Source organism: Ranitomeya variabilis, chromosome 1, assembly GCF_051348905.1.
Source record: "Ranitomeya variabilis isolate aRanVar5 chromosome 1, aRanVar5.hap1, whole genome shotgun sequence".
Taxonomy (NCBI): domain Eukaryota; kingdom Metazoa; phylum Chordata; class Amphibia; order Anura; family Dendrobatidae; genus Ranitomeya; species Ranitomeya variabilis.
This window is the reverse complement of record NC_135232.1, coordinates 443,234,314-443,258,640: the sequence shown is the minus strand read 5'-3', so window position 1 is coordinate 443,258,640 and position 24,327 is coordinate 443,234,314. Positions and strand designations below refer to the sequence as shown.

General features: G+C 44.2%; 1 protein-coding gene across 3 annotated transcripts in view; it reads left to right on the top strand.

Moving 5' to 3' along the window:
- FOCAD (focadhesin) overlaps positions 1-24,327 on the top strand; it is a 426,882-nt gene that overhangs the window by 358,805 nt on the left and 43,750 nt on the right. For all 3 annotated transcript variants that reach the window (XM_077249466.1, XM_077249485.1, XM_077249475.1), the window contains 4 exons: positions 11,435-11,673; positions 12,393-12,482; positions 16,370-16,517; positions 21,001-21,120. In XM_077249466.1, coding sequence (XP_077105581.1) covers positions 11,435-11,673; positions 12,393-12,482; positions 16,370-16,517; positions 21,001-21,120 — 597 coding nt within the window. The remainder of the gene's footprint in view (positions 1-11,434; positions 11,674-12,392; positions 12,483-16,369; positions 16,518-21,000; positions 21,121-24,327) is intronic.

Sequence of the window (24,327 nt, the reverse complement as noted above, 5' to 3'; positions counted from 1 at the left end):
CTCTGTGTGATATATGTAAGGCTCTGTGATATCATATGTACGGCTCTGTGTGATGTATGTAAGGCTCTATGTGATATCATATGTAAGGCTTTGTGTGATATCATATGTAAGGCTCGATGTGATATCATGTAAGGCTCTGTGATATAATATGTAAGGCTCTGTGATATATGTAAAGCTCTGTGATATATGTAAGGCTCTGTGATATAAGTAAGGCTCTGTGATATATGTAAGGCTCTGTGTGATATCAAATGTACGGCTCTGTGTGAAATATGTACGGCTCTGTGTGATATCTTATGAACGGCTCTGTGTGATATCGTATGTACGGCTCTGTGTGATATCGTATGTAAGACTCTGTGTAATATCATATGTAAGGCTCTCTGATATTATATGTACGGCTCTGTGTGATATATGTAAGGCTCTGTGTGATATCAAATGTACGGCTCTGTGTGAAATATGTACGGCTCTGTGTGATATCGTATGAACGGCTCTGTGTGATATCGTATGTACGGCTCTGTGTGATATCGTATGTAAGACTCTGTGTAATATCATATGTAAGGCTCTCTGATATTATATGTACGGCTCTGTGTGATATATGTAAGGTGCTGTGTGATATCATATGTAAGGCTCTGTGTGATATCATATGTAAGGCTCTGTGTGATATCATATGTAAGGCTCTGTGTGATATCATATGTAAGGCTCTGTGTGATATATGTAAGGCTCTGTGTGATATATGTAAGGCTCTGTGTGATATAAGTAAGGCTCTGTGATATATGTAAGGCTCTGTGTGATATCAAATGTACGGCTCTGTGTGAAATATGTACGGCTCTGTGTGATATCGTATGAACGGCTCTGTGTGATATCGTATGTAAGACTCTGTGTAATATCATATGTAAGGCTCTCTGATATTATATGTACGGCTCTGTGTGATATATGTAAGGCTCTGTGTGATATCAAATGTACGGCTCTGTGTGATATCATATGTAAGGCTCTGTGTGATATCATATGTAAGGCTCTGTGTGATATCATATGTAAGGCTCTGTGTGATATATGTAAGGCTCTGTGTGATATAAGTAAGGCTCTGTGATATATGTAAGGCTCTGTGTGATATCAAATGTACGGCTCTGTGTGAAATATGTACGGCTCTGTGTGATATCGTATGTACGGCTCTGTGTGATATCGTATGTAAGACTCTGTGTAATATCATATGTAAGGCTCTCTGATATTATATGTACGGCTCTGTGTGATATATGTAAGGCTCTGTGTGATATCAAATGTACGGCTCTGTGTGATATCGTATGAACGGCTCTGTGTGATATCGTATGTACGGCTCTGTGTGATATCGTATGTAAGACTCTGTGTAATATCATATGTAAGGCTCTCTGATATTATATGTACGGCTCTGTGTGATATATGTAAGGTGCTGTGTGATATCATATGTAAGGCTCTGTGTGATATCATATGTAAGGCTCTGTGTGATATCATATGTAAGGCTCTGTGTGATATCATATGTAAGGCTCTGTGTGATATATGTAAGGCTCTGTGTGATATATGTAAGGCTCTGTGTGAAATGATATGTAAGGCTCTGTGTGATATCATATGTAAGGCTCGATGTGATATCATGTAAGGCTCTGTGTGATATATGTAAGGCTCTGTGTGATATCATATTTAAGGCTCTGTGTGATATCATATGTAAGGCTCTGTGTGATATCATATGTAAGGCTCTGTGTGATGTATGTAAGGCTCTGTGTGATATCATATGTATGGCTCTGTGTGATATATGCAAGGCTCTATGTGATATATCATATGCAAGGCTCTGTGATATCATATGTACGGCTCTGTGTGATATCATATGTAATGCTCTTTGTGATATCATATGTAAGGCTCTGTGTGATATATGTATGGCTCTGTGTGATATCGATATCATATGTAAGGCTTTGTTGCTGCCGTGATGAAAACTAAATTTCTGAGCAGTCATAAATACTCGGAGACCACCTGAGCGTGCTCGGGAAAACCCGAGCAACGAGTACACTCGCTCATCACTAGTAAGGATTCAAAAGTCATTCTAACAAGTGAAGAAACCCTTATTAAAAGACAAATGCTTTATAATAAAAGATACTATGGGCGAAAAAGGGAATAAGGGAATATATATACAAAAAATATATATATATATGTATGTAATATATATATGTATATACAAAAAATAAATATTGACCATACAATAGGGGCACTACAATTTGGGATAGGATCTTGGAGATGGGAATGCCCCTTTAGTTTCATGCCCCTTTAGTTTCATACACTCGTCTTTTTTTTTTGCCATGTGTGGAGCAGGTTCAGCTCCTGAGACCACTCCACGCCCCTTCACCTTCTCCATGATGGATATATGTCATGGAGCATTAATGGGTTATCGCGCTTTCATAAATGTATGAATCTTTTCCTTCTCGAGGTCTTGTCCATTAAGAGCCTACACCATGTCTGTGTCCTCTCGACAACCAGTCCCATCTGGTTAGCTTGCCAACTCTTGTTCTATAGAATCCTTTTTTAACACCTCACCACCAGGATTTGTTCAAGCCAATGTATTCAGGATTGTTATTTAGTCCTTACTATATTAATATTGTCCCTTAAAGGGAACCTGTCATTAGATTCATGCTGCTGGCGAACTACAGGCAGCATGAATCAGTCTGTCCGTATGATTCCGTACAAGTATATTGTACTCTGAAACGTTCTCAGGTTTCACAGCCAACATAGTTTGAAGAGCGGACCTGCTAGTCCAATGCCGTCTCCGGCCGCCTTCTCCCGCCCTGATCCACGTGACGGACAGGTTGCTTTCTTTGTACTTGTTTCAGAGTATCACACTGATTCATGCTGCCCATGCTTTGGGCAGCATGAATCTATTGATGAGATCCCTTTAAAAGTCACACGGTAAAAAAAATAAAAATAGCACACTGCTGCTTATGTACACATAAATATTCCATAGGCAGAAGAAAAGGTTAATGGTCACAATAACTATCATCATAAAACCACCACTCATTTTCCTCTTCATAAAGCAGATTACTTCTCCAGATTATTTCATCCCCTTGGAAATAATCCATCTGCTTGGAAGCCGCTTTCCCATCATAACGCTGGCCATCCGCCAGCTGACTATTGCAGCAGCCCGCCGAGTGTTGTAGATAGCCTAATAGAATGAATGAATTGTTGTCTGTTTCATTGATGTCACTGTTGGTTTTGGGCAAGTGTTATGGCTACTGTGTATTTTTTTTAGGCCCTCTTAATTGGAGGAAGATATAATTTTAGTGTAATGGATCATAGAAATGTTTTTGTGAAACACCTTCTCTCCCTGTTCCATAATCGTTCATACCGTTCACATCAGATCAGGGCCATATGCTCAGTGTGTTTATATAAGGGAAAACATTTATACAAGGGAAAACAAAAAAAGTAGGTTACATATCTAAAAGGGGTATTCCAGTCGCAATTGCTACGGGTATACCCAAGTAAAATTAGACCTATACTGGTTCCCCCAGGTCTCGTGTGACATAACCATATCCCTGCGGCCGCTTTGTGCTATCCTCCTTCAGACAAATCAGACATCCGGAGGACGGGAGAGTGCAGCTGCAGTGCCCACATCTTCTGGGTGTCAGTTACGTCTCAAGGGTGACATGGATGCTGATTGACCGCAGGCGAGACCCGGGGGAGCCAGTGCCAACACCGCTGGACCAGTATGGTGGAGGGGAATGTAGTGGTTAGCATTTTACTTTGGGGGAACACAGTAATTGAGAAGGGGATGTCCAAGTAGTGGACAACCTCTTTAAGACTCCCATGTACATTAGACAGGTCTCTCTCCCATTTCTTCCATATCCAGGAGTATTCCACTCAGGTCAGAACTCCTGCATTCTTCCCGTTCTCAGTAAGCCGTTGTTAGACTGCTCCTCCAGAGACCACAAAACAATCAGCCGCTGAAATTCAATCGGTCGGATCCTTCTTTCCCCCGAACATCTTCTGTAAGGCTACTTTCACATTTGCGTTAGAATCCGCAGCGTTTAATCCGCAAACGCAAGTACAGGAAAAACGCAGAAAAGCGCGTACAAACGCAGCAGTTTTTATGTGCATGCGTAATCGCATGCGGCTTTAGAACGCTGCGTTTACATGCTTTTTTATGCGTTTTTTCATGCGTTTGCGTTTTATTGCGCATGGTGTAAAATTTTACAGGAGAAAAATTTAGATAACCAGACCCCGCCAATGGGACTACAGAGGGCGTGTATTATGGGATCTCTATATATAGACCCTCGGACTGCTGAAATCTTAACAGTGTGCTACTGTATCCTGTGTCATGATGGATCTTCCCATGGATAGCTTTTACTTCAACCTGGATCTAAGCATCAAGCTTTTTATTGCCTGTGCGTTTGCTTGGGAGCAACACCGAAACCGTGAAAGATGGAGAAGGACACGGCGTAGGCGTTTTTGGCAACACCCCATTATAGAACTGCGGGAGAGCCGTGGTGCATATCACACACTGTATGGCGAGCTCAATGACAACCCGGACAAATTCCCGGAATATACCAGGATGTCGCAAGACTCTTTTTTGGAGTTGCTTGCTCGTGTTCAAGGAGTCATCAGGAGACAGGACACCCAGCTCCGTAGAGCAATTCCAGCAGAATTAAGGTACGTAATAATTCTAAACAAATGCGAGTCATAATTATTGTTGGTCTGACATGTATTCTTTGCATTTTTGTAAATTATTTTTTCTTTATTTTATTACAGATTTCTTGCAACTGGAGAGAGCTTGTCATTCCACCACTTCCAGTACCGCCTGGGAATTTCCACCCTGTCCGGAATAGTTTTTGACACCTGCCGGGCTCTGTGGAATGTTCTCCGTGAAGAATTTATACTGTTGTGAATTCCGTTCTCGGGCTCCCTCCTGTGGTCATGAGTGGTACTGTGTGAGTTTGTTCTTGGGCTCCCTCTGGTGGCCTTTAGCGATATGGCTGGTCTTGGCTGGGCTCAGCTGTTTCATCTCCTGCTAGGCTGGGCCTATTTAACTCACCTGGACCTTTACTTGTCGCCTGCTGTCGGTGTGTTCAGTCCTGATCCTGTGTTCTCCTGAATATTCCTTGCGACCAGTCTCCTGCTATGAGAAGCTAAGTTTGCTTGTTCAGTTTCTCATTATTTCCTTGAAAACGTTTCTCATTATATTATGAGTTCAGCCCAGCTTGCTTTTATGTGATTTTTTGCTTGCTGGTTAGTTCTGGGGTGCAGAGTGCGCCCCTCACATCGTGAGTCGGTGTGGGGGTTCTTGTATTCTCTGCGTGGTTTACTTTTGATAGCTTTTGTACTGACCGCACAGACACCTATCTATTATCTGCCTATCTAGTATTAGCGGGCCTCATTTGCTAAACCTGTTTCATCTCTACGTTTGTGTTTTCCCCTTAACTCACCGTTATTATTTGTGGGGGGCTATCTAAAACTTTGGGGATATTTCTCTGAGGCAAGTGAGGTCTTTGCTTTCTCTCTAGGGGTAGTCAGTTTCTCAGGCTGTGACGAGGCGTCTAGGTTTTCAGGTAACGCTCCACAGCTGCCTTTAGTGTGTTTGGATAGGATTAGGATTGCGGTCAGTATAGCTTCCACATCCCCAGAACTTGTCCTATATATTCAGGGTATATGTGTCAGGTCAGTTTGAGATCCTACCACCAGGATCATAACATTATACCCATACCCACCGAGGACATGTGGATGGAAATAGCTGATAAATTCTGGACTGTGTGTGATTTCCCCAACTGTTTGGGTGCGGTGGATGGGAAGCACATCCGGATTATCAAACCAGCCAGAACAGGATCACAGTTCTTCAACTACAAAAAATATTTTTCCGTAGTTTTCATGGCAATAGCCGATGCGGACTGTCGCTTCATTGCCGTGGACATTGGTGCTTTTGGCCGTGGCAACGATTTACAGACTTTCAAAAACTCGGATATGGGCCAACGTGTTTATGGCAAAAATTTTAATTTTCCACAGCCACGACCTCTCCCCAACACTCAAGGCCCACCGATGCCATTTGTAATGGTTGGGGATGAGGCATTTCAGATGAGTGAAAATCTACTGAAGCCCTATTCAAGTCGGGACTTGAACCGCACAAAATGGATCTATAACTACAGACTAACCAGGGCCCGCAGAACAGTAGAGTGTGCCTTTGGGATTATGGTGTCCAAATGGCGTGTTCTTGCAACAGCCATAAATCTTAAAATGGAGACAGTTGATAGGGTGGTAAAAGCCTGTGTGGTTCTCCACAATTACATTCTGGCTAAGGAGCAACCCACCATTGAACTTGATGAACAAGTTGCAAACCCTTTGCCTGATTACCGGCATCACCCGCTGCGGTCAACTGTTGAAGTTGGCCACATGCGGGACCAATTTGCTGCCTTTTTTGATTCTGACATTGGACGTGTGGCATGGCAGGACAATATGGTGTAAAATGTCCTGTTGGCTTCTGGTCTGTAACAGTTATGTTTTAAATGTTAATGTTTCTTGTAATAAAATAATTGTGCTTTATTATCTTCCCCATGTCTCCTATGTATTTCCTTTACAAACCACTTTGGGTTTTTGGGCTTAGGTTGTTGACGTCATTGCGTCCTGACTCGGTTCACCAGTAGCTATTTGACGCAGACTGTAGAGACGATGGCTGCTTGGTGCCGTCACATTCGCAGTATTTGTTCAGCACTGTACATCAGTATTTGTAAGCCAAAACCAGGAGTGGTTGTTAAATGCAGAAGTGGTGCATATGTTTATAGTATACTTTTCCTCACATTGTTCCACTCCAGGTTTTGGCTTACTAATAGTGATGTAAAATACTGACCAAATACTGTTGGTGTGACAGCAGCCTACACAACAGATCTATAGTCATCAAGTCAGGTGTCAGAAATAATGAATTCATGATGCACAAATAAATGGGTCATGAATTCATTATTTCTGACACATGTCCTGGTGAGTATAGATATGCCTTGTATAACCTCCATCGTCCCTTCACTTTGTGTGAAATAGATTTAATGTACAAAGAAGAAAAAATGGAGTTAATACAAGGCATTTCTCAACTCACCAGGTCAGGTGTCTTAACTAATGATTTTTTGAAGACACGACCTGTTGAGTATAGTTCTGCTGTGTATTCAGCTGTGTATTAGCACCATTTTGTCTTCAGTCCGCGACAAAAAGTCACAGAGTAAACAGAAAGAAGAGGTTTTGGAGAAAATACCATTTGTCTTTTTTTGGGCAACCTCATATCTCTATACCAAACACACACAAAGCTTCAGTGTTGTACAAACTAACTACTGGAGCTAGGAGGTGACCCCAAAAAAAAGTGTTCGGCGCATTTTTGGATTTGGCGCACGGTGTGTGTTGCCGGCGGCGAAATACGCAATTAACCAAACTTTATTGGGGGCAAAAAAAAGAATATTTATTTTAACAAAACAAACTAAAATAAAAAATTAACTGCGCCTGCTTGGGGTTGATTGACGAAATTGGGGGTGTGGAGCTGTGAGGGCTGGCCAACTGTGGACGACGCAGGGGTGGCTGGAGAAAGTGCTATAAAATTACTGGGGTTTGGAAATTCGGGGATTGGACTAGTCACATGAGAGGGCAGAGACACACTGGAAGGGTGAGACAAACCAGACATTACAGACACATTGGGAGGTGAGGGGGGAGGGATAGCTATTGTCTTTTGGTTTTTTTTCCTTTCCCTTTCTTGGATCGGCACAGCTGTCCTGGGAGCCTCGTTGGGCTCATTGGTATTGGCCTGGCCGTGGTGGCCGACCTGTCACGGTCTGTGCGCCTGTGCTGCGGCATTGTTGTGGTGGCTGGTAAAGTCAGGGCAGTGTCCGGCAGCGGCAGTGCTGTTGTGGTGGCGGGGAACGCCAGGGCAGGGTCCGGCAGCGGCATTGCTGTTGTGGTGGCTGGGAACGCCAGGGCAGGGTCCGACAGCGGCATTGTTGTTGTGGCTGGGAACGCCAGGGCAGGGTCCGGCAGCGGCATTGCTCTTGTGGTGGCTGGGAACGCCAGGGCAGGGTCCGGCAGCGGCATTGCTCTTGTGGTGGCAGTAGTGAAGGCCATGCCAGGGTCCTGCGGCTGCCGCATGGTGGTGGCACTGGAGGAGGTCCAAGCAGGAGCAGCGATTGTCATGGTGGTGGCGGTGGGCTGTCTTACAGCACTCGGCATGGTGGTGGTGCTATAGTGGTGTCTGGCAGTGCTTGGAATGGAGGTGGCCGTTCAGTGGTATGCAGCAGAGCTCGGCATTGAGGTAAAGCGTGACAGTGTGGGCACAGGTGGAAATGCCCCCACTGTCTGCTGAAAATACCGACTCTGCTGCATAGCCTGCACGTAAGCAGCATTGTAGGCCTGCATAACACTAATCTGGAAATCGGGAGAAAGGTGTTCCGACATGCCCTGTTCAATTTGATTAAAAAAATGATGTGCTGGCCTCTGGAGGTCGGCTTTCACTTGGGCAAGGCTGTGGTAACCTCATGGATACGTGTACTCATATGGCTAATGGCAGTATCCATTCGGTCACCCATCACCTTGAGTCCCTCGCGGAAGACCGAGCTCAAGTGCAAAAACTCGGGCATGAGTGACCTTTCCGCGGCCCTCTGCCGCTGCCGGGAGGAGCCCAAAAAAAATGGGCAGAGGACTGGGGAAGGGGATCACCTGATGGACCAGCTTCCTGGTCTCCAGTTAGTGTGGCAGGCCCACTAGCTGCAGCGCTGGAGGATGGCTGGGACGGGTCCGTGGCTGACTGATGAAGGACCGCTCCGGAACCTGGGCCAACAGTGGTGCTCCATGTGCTGTGAAAAAAGAATGAAAAAAATGTAAGACCAAACATTTACAAAACGCAAAGTCCTGTGTAATATAAACAGAGATTAAGGCTGAGGTCACTAGCAGTATTTGGACAGAGTTTTACATCAGACTTTGCAAGCCAAAATCAGGAGTACTACAGTACGAGGAAAAGTATACTAAAAACATATGCTCCACTTCTGCATTTATCAATCACTCCTGATTTTGGCTTACAAATACTGATGCTAAATATGAAGGGACGATGGAGGTGATACAAGGCATATCTATACTCACCAGGACATGTGTCAGAAATAATGAATTCATGAGCCATTTATTTGTGCATCATGAATTCATTATTTCTGACACCTGACTTGATAACTATAGAACTGTTGTGTAGGCTGCCGTCACACCAACAGTATTTGGTCAGTATTTTACATCACTATTGGTAAGCCAAAAACAGGAGTGGAACTATGTGATGAAAAGTATACTAAAAACATATGCTCCACTTCTGCATTTATCAATCACTCCTGATTTTGGCTTACAATTACTGATGCAAAATAGTGATCAAAAAATGCTAGTGTCACGGCAGACAAATGCATTACAAAACATCTTTTTTTTTTCACCAACAATATACTTACGTTCTCTGTGCAAGGACCGGTCTCAAAAATGCAAGGATGCGGTGGTATTTGTATTTTCGGATCCTTGCTCCAGAACCACTGGGAACACGGCTCTCTTGGTGCAGGTCCTTGTTGAAGCGGTCCTTCATCGAATGCCAACGTGTTTTGACTTTGGCCACTGTTGACAAAACAAAACATAATGGTTAGGCAATGGACTTTTCACCGTGCTCACACAACTGTGTGTGCTGAGAGAAAATTTCATGACTTTCTCTCATCATACACAGTTGTGTGAGCACGGCCAAGGTCTTGGCTGCATCACACTGCATTGCAATACTTACCAAATGCAGTTCGGACCCGAGTCGGGGCGTTGTCCCAGCCATCCCACAACGCTGTGGCCACCTCATTCCATAGGCGCCGAATCGTCACGTTGTTTGAGTGCAGTGGATCCCGGGTGTCCCACAACGGGACTCGCTCATGGACCAGGGAGATGAGGTGGTCACTGTCTATTAGGTCCTCATCCCGTTCTGGAACCTAAAAAAAAAATAAGGACATTAATATTGGAGACATTAACATAAGGAAGAACGAAAACAGAAGCAGAGAAATGGCATGAATATTGAAAGTACAAAAAAAAAATAGTGCAGAAGCAAAAGGGAAAGAAAGTGAAAAGTAAAGAAATGAAGATTCAAGAATTGTAAAGTGAGGATACAATAAACAGTCTGACAGGTATACTTACACGCTGCCGCCGTGCCACCCGACCGTGACTCCGCTGCTCCTGCCCAGTCTCTACCGCAGTAGAAGAAGAGCTCTAAAGAAATGAAAAACAAAAATTGTCATATGTGTAGATGTGACAGTGAATACTTACCAATCTGAGGAGGTGACTACTCACTTCGCTGACATTTTCCCCTTGTGCAGGCCCATGCGTTTGATCCTCATCAGAAGAAGAAGACGACATTCTGATGCATGTAGAAAGAAAGAAATGAAATTAGGACATATAGAGACAGAAAATAGAAAATAAAGGCATTGGCTAGGATATACTCACATTGCTCAGTGTCCTGTTTTCCTCCAAGGATGTAGTCTGCGTCTGCTCTGCTTCTGTGTCTGTTGAGTAGTGACCTGCAAATGTCCACTCCCTCCCTTTATCACCTTGTATGTGGGGGGGGGGCTAATTAGTCTCTAGACATGTTTTTCTCTGGTGCAACGCATGCGTTCATATAGACAGCAATGCGTTTTTTTGCCGCATTCATTCCGCAATCGACGCATACGTTTCCAGGCGGCAAATTGACGCCTCTAAAAATTACTACATGTAGCATTTACCGCGCCAAACTGCAGACGACGAAACGACGCATGCGTTGTCAAACGCGGCAAAACATGAACGATCGTAGACGCATGCGTCCCTAATGTTAAATATAGGAATACACAGCGCATGCGGATATTTGCGGAAGAAACGCTGCGGACACAACCGCAAATGTGAAACCGGCCTTAGTGAGAGCCGAGAAGAGGCAGCCATACACACTGGACTGTTGGCATGTTTGGCCGACTTTAGTTTACTGGGGGCTTTTATTGTGTGAATGGGGAGAGTAGCCCCAGGGGAGCTTTTACCACAGGGGTCTAGCAAGCAATCCCAGGTGATGGGCTTCTGGAATATTCTTCATTCTTCACAGTTCCAGCAATGTCAGCATTGATTTTTTTACTTTTTTTGCAGTCTCGTAATATAGCAATCAGGAGTTTTTGAATATTCAGTCAAGAACAGGGAGTCATGCAGCTGATTAATGGCCGCTGATTGGCAGCAGCGGTCACATGACTTTTGTGAGATACAACATTGACATTAGCCTTTTGTTCCAAAGGAGAGTATATGAGCCATTAACCAAAATTAAGAATGACTTGCTACTGAGTCATCGGCAGAGATAACCTGCTGGCCTTGCCACTTACCGGAGGTGGTTTTAGATGAGTGGACATCTGAGTGGCTTTACAGTTTTCTTATTGACAAGGACGGTTATTTCTTTATCTTCCAGAAATCCTACTCTGGTGAGAACACTGCCAGTGTCATTGCCCGGTCTTGTGCCGCCACAGCGCTCTCTCTGTTGGTCCCAATACTTGTCGTGTCCTGTAAAGAAAAAGTAGAGGACATCCTCAACCTTTTGACAGCAAGGCTACCAGGGCGGCCAGAAGAAGATGATTCACAAGCTCTTCAAGTTCATATGGGACTGGCACTTGGGATGTTCCTCTCCCGCTTGTGCGAGGAAAAAGTTAGGTATGTATAGGAATAGCTACCATTCATGGGCACTGATTTTTAGAGATTATGGGGAGTAAGTGGAGGATCTTGCCTAGCATAGGCTTCTTTAAATATAATGTAAAACAAGGGGGCTGGTTACATTTTCCTGTGACAGGTTTCCTTTAAAGGGAACCTGGCAGCGGGTTTTTGCCAACCCATCTGAGAGGAGCATAAAAAGGGGCAGATCCCAGTGATGTGTCACTTATCGGCTGCTTGCTGTAGATTTGATAAAAGTCCTGTTTTCGCTACTGTAGATGTAGCAGTCCTCTGAATGCTGAGCTCTGTGTAACCCCGCCCACCCCACTGGCTGGCAGCTTCCTGTGCACACTGTGCGTGAGCAGAGAGCTGTCAATCTGTGTTGGGGCGGAGTTACACAGAGCTCATGAATATGGAGGACTACGAGGCAGCAGGTTACTTGTCCTGTAGTGATAATCTGCTGCTAAATATAAGTGATTTTAGCAAAACTACAGCAAGCAGCCTAGTAAGTGATACCTAGCTGGAATCAGGGTCTCTTTCTATACATTATGCTCTCAGATTAGACCTTCCCTTTATAACTTCCAAGTTACTGATGTAAGTTTAGAAATAATTGCTGACATTGTGAAATGAGTCCGTGTAGAAGTGGCCTTATGTGATACCATGTAATAGTGGATCCGAATTGTCGCCCCGTCGCTGATACCCCTTTGTGTCTTTCTGTACAGTGATACCTCTGGGCAGCAGATGAACTTGCTGATAATGAAATCATTGGACTCACTGGAAAGCTGCTGCTTTGACTCCAGCCTGGAGCCCAAGTATGTACGACATGAAGTAGCGGCCATGTAACGTCACTCATGTGACTGGGCTTGTCCTAGTGGGAAGGCCTGATTTCTGGGATTGGGGCGTGTTAGAGAGTGAGCTGGCTTTTGGCAAGTTACCTCCACATTCTGGCATTAGTCTTTGTAGTTCCAGGATCATTGGCTTCAGTGACCGACCTGTTCCCTTTTTTTAAGTGGACCCAAAGGAGGATGCTTACCTTTTGATGAAATGGTTTTCTGGGTAGGGGTGCTGCCAAAAATGAAAAGTTTTTAGAAATAAAGGGTAAATGAAGGCAACAGATGAAACATTCTATTAAATTCATGGCTGCAGAATTGGGACTTTTTTGGCAACTTTTTAAATAGTCATAAATCAGGCTTTTATTTATTTGCATAGCTAAGCAGCCATTTTACACCCACAAAAGTGGCAAGAGTAGCGTCCAATATGTCACGCAAAAGTGTGCAGCAAAATGTGAGACTTTTTGGAATTGGAAAGCTTGTGAAAAGTCTTTGATAATCCCCCTCCCAAACCAATCATTGACTTGAATGGGGTCTGTCATTGTAGTGGAAATATAGCATGCGGCACTTATTGGGTAGAACGTGCCGAGTCCTCAGTAACGTCTCCCGATACTTATAAATACAGATATAAAAGTAATGGAGCAGAACGTACTCCTGTGTAGTCTGCCTCTCATGGTAAGTGTAGCTCTTGCCACCTGTGTGTCGTGGGCATTTCTGCTCTGATGCATGCACAGGATCATTTGGCACAGGAAAGGCAGCCATTTACGCAAATTGTCCTGCATGTGCGCGGGTTACCATGGTTGCTGGTGAACAAGCCCTTACTCTTTGTTGGCCATTATTTCTCTGTGTTCTACTGCCATCTGCTGGTGTTTTCTGTAATGGCTACAGTAAGTCAAAGTCTTTGTTCAATGAAAATGTGCTCATTGTCATAAATGCTACATGCACTAAAAGCCGAGGAGAGGGTCACTAGAGAAAGCCGGGTCTGAGGTCTTGTTGGGCCTCTGAAACAATATTTATTAATGATTGAGACCATCATTTCTAGACCATTGTGCTGTGAAAACCCATTTTTTCCATCACTTTTAACTTCAACATCTAGAATTGTCTTTATAGATATGGAGATCGTTAATATCACCTTTTTTAAGCAATTTTTTTTTTACTTTGAGGTCTATGACCTTAATGATTCCCCTGCAGTTACATATGTTGCCCATTGAATGGCTTTGTAAATTAGTTGTACGCCACCATTTTTTAATTGTGGTGCTAATCAGTCTCATGATAGCCACGCAAACACAGAGCAAACATACAAACTCCTTGTAGATGTTGTCCTTGGTGGGATTTGAACCCAGGACTCCAGCGCTGCAAGGCTGCTAACCACTGAGCCACCTATATGGTATACATAACAGGCATATCCCTAAGGGCTATCCTCATGCATATATACAGAGTGGTCCAAAAGTAGGTGGACAGTATGTGTAATAGGGTTATGAAGGGGGAGATTTATCAAACATGGTGTAAAGTGACACTGACTCACTTGCCCTTAGCAACCAATCAGATTCCACTTTTTATTCTTCACAGACTCTTTGGAAAATGAAAGGTGGAATCTGATTGGTTGCTAAGGGCCAGTGAGTCAGTGTCACTTTACACCATGTTTGATAAATCTCCCCCTTCATAACCCTATTACACATACTGTCCACCTACTTTTGGACCACCCTGTTTATATCTATGGCGATTGTGTTTTGGCGTGCAGAAAGTGTTTTTGATACAGGCTCTTGATTGCATTCACACTTTTAGGAATGGTTTTCTAAAAAAAAACAAATGGGCCCCGATTCATTATTTGCATATTTCTAATATGAATGAAAAAATGTCTTGTCTTTCATTTGCCCTGGTGGGTGTTGTGCTGAATTCATTGGTGCACAATGTTTGATTAATTGACAAACAGTGTTTTTTGTGCCTTTTATGCCTTTTAGTTAAAAGTTGCACAATTCTTTCAATAAGCTTTGAAATGTTACATGGTAGGCTTCAACTATACAAAAATAAAAAAATACAGATTTTGCACTACACTGGGGTGCTGGAGTACTGTTGTGCAAAAGAATTTTGCAGTATTTTGACAAGTCGCAAATGATGAATTGTGCTAAAAGATCTGGACAACCAAAACCACACCGATAATGATAAACCCCCTCAAAAATCAGATGAAACCCAGTAAATGGAAACATATTGCAAATTAATAAATAAGGTGCAAATCAATAGTCACTGTCAGGCTGCATTCACATCTTGTGAACGGACTGATTTTTTTTATTGGACAGCACATGGCCCCATAGACTTTCATGGATCTATTCACAAATCATATACAAATGTGAGAATCCGAGCATGTCCTATTCTGATCTCATTTTAAGGCCTCCTTCACATGTCCGTGTTTCCTATACGTATGGTATCCTTTTTTCTCACGGATTACACAGGTACCCATTATAACCTATGGTGCTATGCACATGTCTGTGTTTTTACATTGACTTAGTTTCCTAGGAAGACACACGGAGACATGTCCATTTTTTCAAATTGCTTGAATAACAAGGGACAGTAGAAGTCTATGGGTCCTTGGAAAGCACGTACCGCACAAGGATGGCATCAGTATACTGTATGTGTTTAACACTGCAAAGTATAGGAGAAGCTTTTTCATTTAATTTTTTTCTTTAACCATACCGGAAAAACACTGATGACACACTGATGGTAAGAACGGACACGCGGATAACAAACTAATGGAGAACACTGATGGCACCGATACTGACACTACACATCGATATGCGAAGTTAACCTTAGAACCACTTTTATTCCAGAAAGACTGGCACAAAAGCACTGATGAACTGTCCCTATGGTTCTCATCTAACCAGTATTTCAGAGGTGTAGAAGCAGAGTATTTAGCGAGAACACGAGGTGTAGAAGCAGAGTAGTGGACCACTAGTCGGATAGCACATAAATTAGTGAGAACATGGAAGTTAAAGGGAACCTGTCACCCCCCCCCCCCCCCCAGGCGTTTTTAACTAAAAGAGCCACCTTGTACAGCAGTAATGCTGCATTCTGACAAGGTGGCTCTTTTAGTTATTGGTGCTGTAACTGCCGAAATAATCAGTTTTGTAATTTGTCCTAAATACCTTTTCTTCAGTCTTGGAGGCCGGCGTTTCCCCCCCTGCTGCAGACGCCACACAGCCGTCACTCAAATCTTCTTGGCGCCGGGCACCACCTCCTCACCGCTGTTTTGAAATGAGCCGGTGCCTACGCTCTTTTCTCCTGCCTTGGGCAGGCGCAGTGAGCGCTGCCCGTCTGTCCTCATATGCAGTCTAGCTGACTGTGCCTGTGCAGCCGCCCTGCCTGTAAATCCCAGCCCCGCAGTGTCTTCTGATTTATTCATACTACGGGGCTGGGATTCACAGGCAGGGCGGCTGCACAGGCACAGTCAGCTAGACTGCATATGAGGACAGATGGGCAGCGCTCACTGCGCCTGCCCAAGGCAGGAGAAAAGAGCGCAGGCGCCGGCTCATTTCAAAACAGCGGTGAGGAGGCGGCGCCAAGAAGACTTGAGTGACGGCTGTGTGGCGTCTGCAGCAGGGGGGAAAGGCCTGCCTCCAGGACTGAAGAAAAGGTATTTAGGACAAATTACAAAACTGATTATTTCGGCAGTTACAGCACCAATAACTAAAAGAGCCACCCTGTCAGAATGCAGCATTACTGCTGCACAAGATGGCTCTTTTAGTTAAAAATGCCTGGAGGGGGTGACGGGTTCCCTTTAAATATGACGAGGAAGAAGACACATGATATGGTAATAATAAAAATGAACTACAAAAAAGATTGTAATGAGAATTTGTTGACTTTCCTTGGCACAGTGTTGGCTGCATTCTAGGAGTGGGCTTGGTGCTTTCCTTCATGAGCCAGGGCAGTCAGACTGACAGTCGAGTCCATGTCTCAGCGACTCTCCGGAAACTATATGAGTGTCTGGATAACAGCTCTGAGCAGAGCCGAGCCGTGCAAGAGGTGAGATGTCATCCACGTTTCTGATGGAGTTTCCAAGTATCTCCAGTTCTTCCTTCTTAGGCTGCTTTCACACATCAGGTTTTTGCCATCAGTCACAATCCGGCGAATTTTAAAAACAATGGATCCGACAAAAATTGCTGCCAGATCCGTTTTTTCTCATAGACTTGAATTAGTGACGCATTGCCTCACATTTCATCCGTTTTTTGCCAGATCCGTCGCTGTGCGTTTTTTCGCTGGACACAAAAAACGGACATAGTAACGTTTTTGTGTCCGTCGAAAAAACACACAGCGACGAATCCGTCGTTTGCTATAATGGACCCCTATGGCGCCGGGTCCGTCAAATGATGGAATCCGGCAACGGATTCCGTTTTTTTAAACTAAGCATGCATTTTCCATTCCGAGAGTCTCTCTCTCTCTCTTTCTGTCTCTCTCTCTGTCTCTCCAACTCTCTCTTTCTCTGTCTCCCTCTCTCCAGACCAGCTATTCAGCTCCGGACCAGATAAGCTAGTCGGATCCAGCGAAAAAATGGATCCGTCGCATCAGTTTTTCACAATTTGCGACGGATCCGTTTTTTTCAAAATTCGCCAGATTGAGCCTGATGGCAAACACCTGATGTGTGAAAGCAGCCTTAGATCTCTTCCACTCTTGGATTTCCTTTTTCTTGTTTCCTTTGTACTATACAGCTTTTTTGTGGAGGGCCATTTATTCATCTTGTCACTGAGCTACATTGTGCTCAGTGCACATCTGAATGTGTAATCTTCACAGTAATGTCTTTTGTGGCTCAACACTTCTTGTATTAGAGCTCTCTCTGACATATTTTATTATGTTAGACTGAAGAAGAAAGACTTGCCAGGATAGCATTTTCTCCTAATAATAGATATACCTGATGGGACACCTGTTGTACATGTAGATGTAATCTACAGAAACGTTTAGTAACCCTAAATGTAGACCTTCTTTCCATGTAACATTTGAGAGTAAATTAATGAAATGTTAGTTCCATTAGCATTAAAGCAGGTTTCAGCATTGTCAGCAGGTTTCTCCTATGTAATCTGAAGACAGCAGGAGATAGAGGCTGAAACACCGAATTCAGGGATGTGTCACTTGTCAAAGTGTTTGCTGTTATTTACTAACTGTGAAGGATTTATCACTATCAGATTAATATTGCCGGACTGGTCCAGCAATTCCCCCTCCTGTGACAAGCAGCTCACTGCCTATAGACTTTGTACGCAGAAACTGCTCTGGGCGGGGTTAGCTTTCTCAGCTTTGCTTTATTCTAAATCTAAAAGCTCTGATGTATCAGAACGGCTGCACTCAGTAAGTGATACATCGTTGGATTCAGCTTTATTTCCCTACATCTTGCTGCTCTCAGATGAGGTAGCAAAAACCTGCTGACAGATTCCCTTTAACAATACCAATAGGCAGTCCTGTGTTCTATACATTGTGTTCACCTCCTTAATAATTGTATAAACTCTTATAAAACAGAAGTAAAAAAATTGTCTCTCTTGATACTAGATTCATGTGTCCTGCATCTTAATGGTATTTGTTTTATATTTGCTTGTGACCGCTGGAATGTTGTTCTTTTAACTTATCTGTTGTAAGCTTCTTTTACTTTTAGGCTATGTGCACACGTCAGGATTTCTTGCAGAAATTTCCTGACAAAAACCGGACATTTCTGCCAGAAATCCGCATGCGTTTTTGTGCTTTTTTGCGTGTTTTTTTTGGCGGTTTTTCCCAATGCATTAAATAGTGGGAAAAATGCAAAAAATCCGCAAAATTAATGAACATGCTGCTTTTTTTACCGCAATGCGGTTTTTTCGCGGAAAAAAATGCATCATGTGCACAAAAATTGCGGAATGCATTCTAAATGATAGACTGCATATGTATGCGTTTTTTATGCATTTTTATAGTGAAAAAACTTGCAAAAAACGCGAAAATTCCTGAACGTGTGGACATACCCTTAGATGTAATTAATAAAGTGCATTGATGTTTTATTTATGCTTGTGTGAGTCATTTTATGTAGGTAGTAAACTTAAAGGGCAGTATGTATCCGACATTAACTGCATGATTTCTACCATATATAGTTTAAAAGCCACCAGGGAACAAGGCACACAAGAGACTAGTCAGACAGGCACGTCCTGGCTGCTTGTTCCCGCATGCTACCAGCGAACAACAGGTTTATCCCTATACACGTACACAGGGAGAAACTTGTCACTCAAGGGCAGTGGGTGGAGAGAAACCACCAGGGAACAAGCCACACAAGAGGCTAGTCAGACAGGTGCATCCTGGCGGCTTCTCCCTGCCTGCTACCAGCAAACAACAGGTTTATCCCTTTACACGTACGCAGGGAGAGACTTGTCACTCAAGGGCACTGGGCAGAGAGAAGCCGCCAGGGAGCAAGCCACACAAGAGACTAGTCAGAAAAGCACCAAAAATTCTTCCAATATAGGGATATGAGCATGCAGTTATACACTGTGTTCCAAATTATTATGCAAATAATATTTCCTCAAATTTTCTCTAAATTACCTATCTGAATTGCAGTCATTGTTATTTTCCAGTCATCTACTATTCTAGTATAATTGCAATGTTTTGGAAAAAACTGCCTATGAAAACAGTATCTTTTTAAAAAAAAATAAACACTCAAAATGCATGTTCCAAATTATTATGCACAACCTTTTTTTTTTTTTTTTTGAACAAAAAAATGGTCAATTGTGAAGTTATAAGCATTATCAGCTTATTACAAAATGAAATCAAACAGTTTTCAAGTGAAAACTTTATTCTAGGTGATGTTACATTTGCACATAGGACCCCTTGTTCGAAAGAAGCTTCTGAACTCTCTCGTCCATTGAATTTGTCAGTTTTTGGATGGTTTCTGCTTCAATTGTTTTGCATGTGGACAGAATACCCTCCAGGAGCTGTTGCTTAGATGTGAACTGCCTCCTGTCATCATAGATACTCCTTTTGATGATGCTCCAGAGGTTCTCAATGGGGTTGAGGTCAGGGGAAGATGGTGGCCACACCATAAGTTTGTCTTCTTTTATGCCCATAGCAGCCAGAGATGCAGATGTGTTTTTTGCAGCATGAGACGGTGCATTATCATGCATGAAAATGATCTTGCTGCGGAAAGCACGGTTCTTCCTCTTGAACCATGGCAGGAAGTGTTGTTTTAGAAACTCCACATAGATTATGGAGTTCATCTTTACCCCTTCAGGGATCATAAAGGGGCCGACAATCTCTCTCCCCATGATTCCAGCCCAAAACATTACTCCACCTCCTCCTTGTTGGCGCCTTAGCCGTGTTTTCATGGGGTGTCCATCCTCCACTCCATCCATCTGGACCATCGAGCGTTGCACAGCACTCATTGGTGAACAAAACCATTTGGAAGTCAGTCTTCATGTATCGTTTGGCCCACTGGAGCCATTTCTACTTGTGTGCAGTGGATAGAGATGGTCGGCAGGATGGCTTACGCACAGCTGCAAACCTCTGAAGGACCCTGCATCTTGTTGTTCTGGGGACGTTGGAGGCAGCAGCAGCTTCAAAAACTTGTCTGCTGCTATGACAAGGCATTTTTGCAGCTGCTCTTTTAACCTTTCGCAATTGCCTGTTGGAAAGAGTCCTCAATTTTTCCTTATCAGCACGCACACGTGTGTGCTGGGAATCAGCTACACACTTCTTGATTGTGCAATGATCACGATGAAGTGTCTTGGCAATGTTGATTGTAGTCATGCCTTGACCTAAATACTCCACAATTTGTTGCTTCTCAGCAGCCGACACATCCTTTTTCTTTCCCATTTTGGCAAAAAATGTAAGCTGCTTAATAATGTGGAACAGCCTTCTTAAGTAGTCTTGCCTTTATTTGGACACACCTGCCAAACTAATGTGCACAGGTATCTGCAATTGCTTTCAGTGATATAAAGAGCCCTGACACACATCACCATCAATGAGTTTAAATGACAAACTAAAAAATTCTAACCTTATCACTCCTAAACTCTTTGTGCATAATAATTTGGAACACAGTGTATAAAGCAATTAGCAAAAAGATTTTACCTGCTAATAGGTGGATGCTAAAGATGGTGCTGCAATTGCAGTATGTGAGAAGTTAATTGCTGCAGAGCGATTCCCTCGCCCGACAAACGCCATTTCACAGGGTTGCTTCTTCCGGGGACTTTCTGTTGCGGACCATCCGCTTCATTTGGAGGCTTATTGCCCTGTCTTTTTAGCTTGTTTTATATTTTATTGTTACTTAATAAAGATAATTGTTTTACTTCACATCTTTGCCCATTTTTCACTTCCTTTCTTATGGTGCCCACCATTACGAAATATGTTGAACAACATGTATTCATTGTCAGGTTATTTATTTTATATAAAGTTATATAAAAGCTAGAGCAAAATGGGACGTTTAGGGAAAGTTGGTCAAATGAAAGCTATGTCAGTACATATTCTACAGAAGATTAAATTTACGGAGCATTTCTACAACTTTTTACAGGTATTGTCATATGTCGTTGCTGGTGTTTCTGTGTCGGCTTTCAGTGGCGGCATTTTAGGCGCTGAGGAGGCAGAGCAACATATGAATAAGCTGAGAACTTTGACAGAGCAAAACCAGCAGGTAAGGACAAATACCGTCACCCAGTGCAGGGCATTCTGCGCTTAGCTGAGGTAAAGCTGGTAGCACTGTAAGCAGATTTGTATGGTTACTGATGTCTCCACTTCTGCCTTTTTCTGTAGGCACTGAGCACTTACTGCACCGCATTATGTTTTAGTATAGTGTTAACCCCTTCCCGACCTTTGACGCATACGCTGCGTCATGAAAGTCGGTGCCAATCCGACCTGTGACGCAGCGTATGCGTCATGGAGGGATCGCGCTCCTGCAGATCGGGTGAAAGGGTTAACTCCAATTTCACCCGATCTCCAGGAACAGGGGGAGTGGTGCTTCAGCCCAGGGGGGGTGGCTTCACCCCCTCGTGGCTACGATCGCTCTGATTGGCTGTTGAAAGTGAAACTGCCAATCAGAGCGATTTGTAATATTTCACCCAAAAAAACGGTGAAATATTACAATCCAGCCATGGCCGATGCTGCAATATCATCGGCCATGGCTGGAAAACCTAATCTGCCTCCCCCCCACCCCACCGATCGCCCCCCCAGTGCTCCGTTACGTGGCCGCCCCCCTAATTCGTCCTGTCCGCTCCCCCCGTCGTCCTGTCCGCTCCCCCTGTGCTCCGGTGCCCCCTCCCTGTGCTCCGGTCCCCCCCCGTGATCCGATCACCCCCCCTTCATACTTACCGGGCCTCCCGGTGTCTGTCCGGCTTCTCCATGGGCGCCGCCATCATCCAATATGGCGGGCGCATGCGCACTGCGCCTGCCGAATCTGCCGGCTGGCAGATTCGTTTCAGATGTATTTTGATCACTGCGATATAGCCTATCACAGTGATCAAAATAAAAAAATAAGTAAATGACCCCCCCTTTATCACCCCCATAGGGACAATAATAAAAATAAATAAAATATTTTTATTTTTTTTTCTGCTAGGGTTAGGGTTAGAACTGGGGTTAGAATTAGGGGTAGGGTTAGGGGTAGGGTTAGGGCATGTGCACACAGTGCGGATTTGGCTGCGAATCCGCAGCGGATTGCCGCGGATCCGCAGCGGATTGGCCGCGGATCTGCAGCGGATTGGCCGCTGCGAATTCGTAGCAGTTTTCCATCAGGTTTACAGTACCATGTACACCTATGGAAAACCAAATCCGCTGTGCCCATGGTGCGGAAAATACCGTGCGGAAACGATGTGTTGTATTTTCCGCAGCATGTCAATTTTGTGCGGATTTCGCAGCGTTTTACACCTGTTCCTCAATAGGAATCTGCAGGTGAAATCCGCACAAAAAAACACTGGAAATCCGCTGTAATTCCGTAGGTAAAACGCAGTGCCTTTTACCTGCGGATTTTTCAAAAATGGTGCGAAAAAATCTCACACGAATCCGCAAAGTGGGCACATACCCTTAGGGTTAGGGTTGGAATTAGAGTTAGGGTACCGTCTCACAGTGGCACTTTGATCGCTACGACGGTACGATCCATGACGTTCCAGCGATATCCATACGATATCGCTGTGTCTGACACGCAGCAGCGATCAGGGACCCTGCTGAGAATCGTACGTCATAGTAGATCGTTTGGAACTTTCTTTCGTCGCTGGATCTCCCGCTGTCATCGCTGGATCGTTGTGTGTGACAGCGATCCAGCGATGCGTTCGCTTGTAACCAGGGTAAACATCGGGTTACTAAGCGCAGGGCCGCGCTTAGTAACCCGATGTTTACCGTGGTTACCAGCGTAAAAGTAAAAAAAAAAAAAACGTACATACTCACATTTCGGTGTCCTTCAGGTCCCTTGCCGTCTGCTTCCCGCTCTGACTGTCTGCCGGCCGGAAAGTGAGAGCACAGCAGTGACGTCACCGCTGCGCTCTGCTCTCACTGTACGGCGGCACTCAGTCAGAGCGGGAAGCAGACGGCAAGGGACCTGAAGGACACCGAAATGTGAGTATGTACGGTTTTTTTTTTTTTTACTTTTACGCTGGTAACCACGGTAAACATCGGGTTACTAAGCGCGGCCCTGCGCTTAGTAACCCGATGTTTACCCTGGTTACCCGGGACCTTGGCATCGTTGGTCGCTGGAGAGCGGTCTGTGTGACAGCTCCCCAGCGACCACACAACGACTTTCCAACGATCACGGCCAGGTCGTATCACTGGTCGTGATCGTTGGTAAATCGTTATGTGAGACGGTACCCTTAGGGTTGGAATTAGGGCTAGGGTTGGAAATAGGGTTAAGATTAGGCTTGTGGTTAGGGTTAAGGATAGGGTTAGGGTTGTGTTGGGGTTACAGTTGTGGGTAGGGTTGGGATTAGGGTTAGGATTAGGGTTAGGGTTGGATTTAGGGTTACGGGTGTGTTGGGGTTAGGGTTGTGGTTAGGGGTGTGTTGGGGTTAGGGTTGTGATTAGGGTTATGGCTACAGTTGGGATTAGGGTTGGGGGTGTGTTGGGGTTAGTGTTGAAGTTAGAATTGAGGGGTTTCCACTGTTTAGGCACCTCAGGGGTCTCCAAACGCAACATGGCGCCACCATTGATTCCAGCCAATCTTGCGTTCAAAAAGTCAAATGGTGCGCCCTCCCTTCCAAGCCCCGGCGTGCGCCCAAACAGTGGTTTACCCCCACATATGGGATACCAGCGTACTCAGGACAAACTGGGCAACAACTATTGGGGTCTAATTTCTCCTGTTACCCTTGCAAAAATAAAAAATTACTTGCTAAAACATAATTTTTGAGGAAAGAACAATTATTTTTTATTTTCACGGCTCTACGTTATAAACTTATGTGAAGCACTTGGGGGTTGAAAGTGCTCACCACACATCTAGATAAGATCCTTTTGGGGTCTAGTTTCCAAAATGGGGTCACTTGTGGGGTCTTTCTACTGTTTAGGCACATCAGGGGCTCTGCAAATGCAACGTGATGCCCGCAGACCATTCCATCAAAGTCTGCATTTCAAATGTCACTACTTCCCTTCCGAGCCCTGACGTGCGCCCAAACAGTGGTTTACCCCCACATATGAGGTATCAGCACACTCACAACAAACTGGGCAACAAATATTGGGGTCCAATTTCTCCTGTTACCCTTGTGAAAATAAACAATTGCTTGCTAAAACATCTTTTTTGAGGAAAGAAAAATGATTTTTTATTTTCACGGCTCTGCGTTGTAAACTTCTGTGAAGCACTTGGGGGTTGAACGTGCTCACCACACATCTAGATAAGTTCCTTGGGGGGTCTAGTTTCCAAAATGGG